A 7,564-nucleotide genomic window follows, 5' to 3' on the forward strand; every position below is an offset into this window, starting at 1 on the left:
AGGGAAAGTTGAACCAGCCTGTGGAAAGACCCACCAACGTGTCCTCATGTCTTCTGTAAAACAGACGCAACACCTTCCCTCCATGCTATGAATAGGATGTCTGAGTGACTGAATCTGTACACCACCGTCATGGCACTTGTGCTAGTTAGTAGTTCCCTGTGCTTGCATTAGCCCTTGTTGTGTAAAGCTACTTACTTTACATGTGGAGACGCTTTAGGGTTTCATTACTGAAGATGTTTAAGTAAAAAGTGAGCGTATTAGACCAACCTAAATGCGGAGTTATTAAAAAATGGCAGAAGTCTTTGTGGACAGAGCTGCTTTGGAGGTGTATTCTTCTGATTGTTGCTAACTTAAAATAGTTTCTTAAAAATAGGAAACATCAGTTATCTTGTGGAACTGATTGATTTGGACTTTGGTAGTAGCACCTACTATTGTTCTAATGCTTAGTTTCTGCTAGTGCTTTTTGGGCTTTGCTAAGCATGGCATATCCGTAAGGTCAATTCTAAGAATGCCTGGAGGCTTCCACGTGCTGTGTTTTAAAGAACTGTACAAATCCTGTGCGTGAGGCGCAGGCCTCCTTAAATTCCTATTCTAGGTAGCTGGTGAGATGAGAATGTCTGTTGTGAGGCACTGCAGCACTTTATTGTACTAAAAATAAAAGCAAACAGAAAATCAAACCATGCCTACTTGTGGAGCTTATTCGTTAAATATGTGAAACAAGTAGAGAATGAGAGGAAAAAGATAGGGGGAATCTACATCTTTGTTAACTCTCAAGATAACCTTCTATACACAAGATTATTGTGATAGGTATTTTCTTCTTTTTAACTGTATCTGTAATTCTTCACTTAAGCTTAGAATTGCTGATATGCATTTCTTTATTTCTAGGGTTCTTACTCTGAAGTCACCTCTATCAGTAATCTTGGTGTTGCCAGCAAAGAACTAGTAGTTGAAAGACCTGGACACATTCTTCTAACCTATGCAAATGGCTCTGTGTGCATTGATGCTGATGGAAAGAAAACTACGTATACCACCACCATCCACTTTGTCTGCTCCATGGGCACTCTTGTAAGGACAAAAGATCTTGCAGTTGTTACTTCATCATAGTAGGTTTTCTATCATACATGAATCTCCATCTCCTATACATGAATTGGTATAGGAGATTCATGACAAGGAACATTTTCTGAGGACTTAAAATAGAGATGTAAAAACAAAGCTGATTTAGATGCAAAAGTCTTAGACTGGTATTTAATCATAAGCAAAAACTAGTTAAAAACTAACAGTCTCAGTGAACAGTGGTATTTCAAACTGGTCTAATTAGCATGCAAAATACATGAGAACTTAAGACTGAGGAGTTGTACATGCAAACATTGCAGACCCTCTTAAGAGGTGCATCTTCAGGCTTAGGTTCTGCATACTCTGTGGCTTGTTGATTCTAGATGAGTTCTTAAATCTATAAAATATTTGCTGTTAGAACTCCACATACTGAAGTTTAGACTGAGGGGATTGTTAGACTGAAGCTTGCCTAGACTTGTTCTTGCTGGTGTGCGAAACTGCAGGTCTTACTCCCCTCATTCACATGATCTTCAGCCCAAGAGGAATAGTGAAAATCTGTGACCTGAAGCAGTTATGAACTGCTTTGGTTTTGCCTGAAAACGCTGAAATGCAGTGTGTAGAATTAATACTCCTATTACCTTGTTACCTCAGGTAACAGTTTTGTGTCACTCAATTTTCGTTTTTTTTTATAGTGGATTGTGCATTACACCCCAGAACTCTTCATAGCTTAGACTGAGGCAAGGTCTGGTTATGCATGTCTAGAAGCTGACACTTTCTCATAAAGTAGAATCTCAGACCTGGGAAGGTGTTGGATGTCATACTTACTCTGATCTTCTCTCTACAATCTGTTTCCAGAGTAGCAGCCCACAGTTTATAGCTATTCAGGAATGCATGGCCACGTTCTTGTGGGAAACTGAGGCTGCTTGTCCAATCAAGGAAACGAAAGATGATTCTCAGGTGAGAAAGAGGGTGATAATTGTATTCATATTTCAACATACTATTCCCCCCCCACCTCCCCATCACTCCTGGTTGCTGTGTTTAAATGACTCTTGGAGAAATTAACAACAGTGAAGTCTGAAGTTGATCGTATCGGAGTCTTCTGATATCTTACTGCTTTCTTGATGTGTTCATGAAATACCTAACTTCTGACCAAAGAATTCAAGTGCTGTCTCAAGAACAACTTACTTGCTATGGCACTGAATGTTTTATTCCCTTATAAACTCAGTTTTACTAGCAACCTTGTATGTAAGGATATATGTTATCCTTGTTTGTGTAGAGATCATTAAATGAGTTACTCAGCTGCTTTTACTTTACAGGTCTCAACATAAACATATGAGTGTGAAAACAACCCTCAATTAGAATTTTATTGCTCTCAGCTAACCTGATAGGTGTCATCTATTAAATTGCACTTTGATGTATTGGTACGTGGCTGATGTCAATGGACAACTGAATTGAAAGAAGCGTTGCTACTGCCGGAGTTGTATTCTGGTAGTCCAAATCAAGTTGCTGATTGGTGTGCAGGCTAGAAATAATGTGTAAATCACTCTTTTGCATCCATCAACAACTTAGAGGTAAAACTTAAACAGAAGAAATGCAGAAGAAGAAAGTAATGGTGGTGTAATTTTTTTGTTTCAGTCCTGCTCTGTGCGAGATCCAAACACTGGCTTTCTATTCAATCTGCAGCCATTAGCTTCTGAAAAAGGCTATATGGCTACTGGTATTGGGAAGAAGTTCTTGGTAAGGATTCTGACTGCACAATATGTTGCTCATGTGAGCTGTTGTTGCATTTTCCCCATCTTGCTTAGTGAGCAAGTGGAGCTTTGACTGAGTCCTCTTGCAAAACTCGAGTTGGCAGAAAGACCTGTGCTTGAGGGGAGGAATGGAAGATAACTTGATTCATCTCAGATGGTTTTACAAGCATCAAACTTCTAGTTCTTAGCAAACATAGTGTAGCCACACTTTAGAGGCTAAGCATGATTTCCCAGTCGTGGACTCTGTTGTACAATACTAGTTTATCTGCTGATGCTGAAGAAATGGACAGTGGAAGCCTAGAAAGGAATTTAATCTGTCCTGTCAGTGTTCTTAATGTGATCTGCAAGTATCAGTAGCCTTAGGCTGCCCATGGATACTACCATAATGTTTTTTAGTCTAAGAATAAACTTGCTAAACCACATCCTGTACTTCTAGTGGGGAGAATTTGTGGACCCTGTAAACTGAAGACTGAGATGTTGTTCCTCTATTATATAGTTTCTTATTTTGCAGTCTAGAAATGACAGGCATTTCATGATGTTTGAAATAGTTCTTGACAAGTGAGTTCTACTGATGTAGAAATGGCTACATGGACCTGATTTTTCTGATGCAGTTAATTCTGTCCACCTACGTGTTTTCAAAACTAGCTAAACATTTGTGGACCCATGCCAGATTGTGGTAATATCAATGACAAACTAGCTGCTGGATGTGAAGCAGAAAATCTGACATCGGTGAGGCTGGTAGAACTGGACAAAACCCTGTATCTGTCTAGTGAAGGATTTCTAACTCTTACCTACAGAGGTCCTCTTCATGTGCAATCAGGTGAGTTCAGAAAAAACGCAGTGGAGATGGATGCTAATATTGTACAAACTTTCTGTGAATGGTCTTTGTTCATATACTGAAACCTACTGGGCTTGGTGTTGGTCACTTAAGCTAGTTCATATGAAAATTTTAGGAAGAAAAAAAATCCTGCAGAATGGTAGTGACTCAGTTTTCAGTAATACTTATGCATTTCAAAACTCCTGGGAACAGACCAAATACAGTAAAGGATTTTTTTCTGTATTGAGTAGATGAAAAATAATGCTCCTCCTATAGAGAAATGGATAGCCAAATTAGAGCAAGCAAAATTAACTCTGGCTCTTTAAGTGAAGTCATTACTTTAAGCTTCATTTTCATGAACAATGCTCTTTAATGTTGTTTCATATTTGAAAGGTTGTTTCCCAGTAAACTTCTACTTTCTTAAATTTCTTTTAAGTGCCATATACCTTATGTACACTTTTTTCAGTAAGTCTGTTTCACAGATAAAACTAATGAAAAATGTGTGTGTGTATATATATAACTTTTTGATTTTACATGTTCTTTAACTGTAGTAAAACTGACCTTTCATGGAAAGGTATATGACGCCTTAATAACAAAAGGTTTTTAAGAAAACAGGAATTTGGATTCAGGATCCTCAGGTGCTCCTTGAATGTTCATCCTCTGTACAAATGGCTGCGGTGGTATCTCTTATTTTCCCAGTCATGATGTTTCCATACCTAATATGCAATAGGAAACAAGTAATTGAGCTCTTGTGTACTTTGCTTTGAGAGCTTCTACCATAGCAAGATAGGTGTCTTAGGTAGTCTAGGGTACACCGAGGGCAAATATGACTCCTCGCCATAATTCCAGCATCTCCTGTAGGCTGTGGAAGGAAGTACTAAACATAACATATGCTGCTTAAATAGTATCAGTATTATTTGTTCTGCAGTCATTGCACTGAACTTCTTAAAACCAACCAAAACCCCCAAACCCAAAACTTTGTGATGTGATTTAGAGGTTACTGATACAGCTGACTAGATGTTTTATAGGTTTTCTGTTCCTTCAGATATATTATGTCAAAAACCTAGGAAGTACACTTCAGTGAAGTTAATTACATTCTTGAAATGTGAAAAAGCATTCTGGTCTCCCATTTGGAGAGAGAGACCTTTGAGCCACAGTTGTGGCTGCTGGGCAATTTAGCACAGGTCCCTAAAGAAGGCTTGTGTATTTATAGTTAAAAAACTGTCAACAATAAGGTAGTGTTTTCCTCGACACAGTTAACAATAAAAATCTTAGAAAATTTTAACGTCAAGCGTTAGCTTGAATTTAAATTCAAATGTTCCCGAGTGAACCATCAGCAGAAAAGTGTTTGTTTTACAGGAACATCAGACACATTTACGGTGACTTTCATTTGTAATGATTCATATCCTGGAGAGCTTAAGTTTGTGCGTGAAGAGATAAACAGTGTGCTGAACATCCATGATACTTTTTTTGAGTTTCACACAGCTCTGGCCTGTGCTCCTGCTCCTGTAGACTGCCAGGTTACAGGTAAGTACCTGGAATGTGGGTGAGCTCTGTCCAGCAACAGTGAGAAGGATTAACTGAACAGCAAACTTCTGCAGAAGAGGGCTTTAAGAATATTTGTTGTAGAAACATTTTTTAAGACTTGAAATCTTATAGAAGTTGTTGAGAGGGAGAGAAGGTAAGCTGATTGAAGCAGGCTTAACTTACAAAGACAGACAAGAAGCCAGTGTGAAACATAGTGGCATACACAAGAGAGGTGATAATTTGAAAACCTGTAATCCCTGTCATGACTGGGTGCTGCTTCAGTCTAACTCTGGAGCAAATGTGTTAACTGAGTACTGGCCTCCAGAAAAATGCACCTGTGAATTGTGGAATACTTACTTGTGAGAAGTAACCACCAAGAGAACTCTGTTCTACATTGGTGTAGTGAGATTTTTTTTTTTAATGGAAACTACCCTCTCTCAATGGATAGTGAATTTGATTTTGAAAATTACTTTGAATTATGTGCGTTCATCAGCGAAACTTGTATAATTTCAAACCCAATACTGCTGCAAGTATCTGATGGGTTATCTTTCGGCTTACTGTATGTACCACATCTTTCAGATGCTGCTGGGAATGAGTATGACTTAAGTGACCTGAGCAAAGAGGGTGAACCATGGGTTGCTATAGACACTTCAAAGGAAGCAAAGAAACGAACGTTTTTCTTGAATGTCTGCAAGCCTTTGCCCTATGTGTCTGGATGCCCTGGTAAGTCAAGTGGCAAGCATTTCTTGTGACTTCTGACCTTAGATGCAGAATGACATCCTGGTTATTTTAGTAAGGTGTCTTGAATCCTCCCCATTCAGTTAATTTGCATAGGCCTAGGTGAGGTATTTCAAAGGTAGAGTAAATAGACTTTCTCAAACGGAGAGCTGTCTTAATGCTCATAGGGACTTAGGCATTGAGGGCAGTATTTGCCAGTATCCTCCTCTATTTTTTCTTTTTTTTTCTTTTTTTGGTGAGAATAAGAAAGGAAAGCTGCGTGTTGAAGCCTCCTGATTGAATGAGAACAGAATGAGAAGCCCGTGTTATGTCTTACTGCACTTCTACCCGATTTGACTTATTTAACCTGTTGCTGTAGTCTTCTGCCAGTCTGTGGGAGCAGATAAGTTAGGGCAGTTTTAAACATTTCAGTGAATGCAGGACAGTAACTTGTTCTATTCCTCAACAGTTTTAGGCACACATTGTCTCTATTTATGAAAACATTTCTGTTGTGTTTCACTTCAGGAGTTTAAGACAGTCTGCTTTAATGCTCAAAGGTCTCTTAAAGCTACGGTGTTTTACAGTAAAGCTCACTCTAGTTGTCAAAGCTTTGAACTAAAATACAGGCTTTTTCTTTTTCCTGCAGGTGGTGCCGTAGGATCTTGTGTGAAATATGCTGATAAAAGCAAGAACCTTGGAGTCATTCAGATAAACCCACAGGCTGCTACTGATGGGTCATTAAGCATTATTTACTGGAATGGTGATACATGCAAAGATAAGCAACGTTATTCTACACGTATAATCTTCCAGTGTGATCAAACAATGGTAATTTTCTGTGCCAGTTGCTATTAATGAGGATTTTAGAGCTTTCACTTACTATAATGAAATAGACAGTGTTTTTCAATCTTCTGGAAAGGAGAGGCTGGTTTTAAAAAGTAGTAGCTTGTATACGGGCTTTTCCCTTGTCTCTCCTTACAACTGCTTTCCTGAGCCCATGGAACGCAGCAGTGAACTCTATTGGGGAATCCCATGAACCACCAAAAGTAGCTCTTTACTAAAAATGAGTACTGAAATTTGATAATAGAGATCTTGGACTGTGCAACTGCAATAAAAAAAGCATCTACATGTACATTTTGAGACTTGCAATGTAATTGTTAGTAAGCTTCCTTAATATGGCTCTTTTTGGTAGGGATCGCCAGTGTTTGAGCAACAGGATGACTGTGAGTTTGTATTTGTTTGGAGAACCTTGGCAGCATGTCCTGTTCACAAAGCAGAAGGTAAGTGTAGTTATTTTTATTTGAGCTTTAAAATATTAAAGTATGTAGAAATACTAAATGCTTAGTGAAGCTATGTTTGTTTACTGCCCTGTCGACCTTTCTGTAAAAGGTCCTGGCTTGTGGAGGGATGTCTCTTCTGAGCTTTAAGCTAACTAGGAGTCACACCTAAGATTAAAAGTACAATTTAGGATGACAGGCAAATTTATTTCCCCATCTATGGGAAGAACATAAAGTAATGATGCAGTCTGGCAAATTGTGGTTCTGCTTTGTTAAATCACAGGCCTGCTACTGTCTTGTAAATCTTAAAGCATCAGGTTTCATGAGAACACACTTGATCCTGTGCCTGGCAATTCATTCCCTGTCTCCCACTGAAGACTGCAAGCTAAACTGTAAACTTAACCTTCTTAGAGAGTGGGGGAGAG

The 7,564-nt window shown here is 38.7% G+C and overlaps 1 protein-coding gene across 1 annotated transcript in view; it reads left to right on the plus strand.

Annotated features, from left to right (window-relative positions):
- Positions 1–7,564, plus strand: part of IGF2R (insulin-like growth factor 2 receptor) — a gene marked incomplete at its 5' end in the record, with an annotated part of 45,351 nt that overhangs the window by 16,866 nt on the left and 20,921 nt on the right. Inside the window, 8 exons of the mRNA XM_010142677.1 lie at positions 886–1,065; positions 1,909–2,010; positions 2,689–2,790; positions 3,450–3,624; positions 4,981–5,148; positions 5,728–5,871; positions 6,512–6,690; positions 7,055–7,142. Of these exons, the coding sequence (XP_010140979.1) occupies positions 886–1,065; positions 1,909–2,010; positions 2,689–2,790; positions 3,450–3,624; positions 4,981–5,148; positions 5,728–5,871; positions 6,512–6,690; positions 7,055–7,142 (1,138 nt within the window). The remainder of the gene's footprint in view (positions 1–885; positions 1,066–1,908; positions 2,011–2,688; positions 2,791–3,449; positions 3,625–4,980; positions 5,149–5,727; positions 5,872–6,511; positions 6,691–7,054; positions 7,143–7,564) is intronic.

Source organism: Buceros rhinoceros, unplaced genomic scaffold (genome assembly GCF_000710305.1).
Source record: "Buceros rhinoceros silvestris isolate BGI_N320 unplaced genomic scaffold, ASM71030v1 scaffold1739, whole genome shotgun sequence".
Classification (NCBI taxonomy): domain Eukaryota; kingdom Metazoa; phylum Chordata; class Aves; order Bucerotiformes; family Bucerotidae; genus Buceros; species Buceros rhinoceros.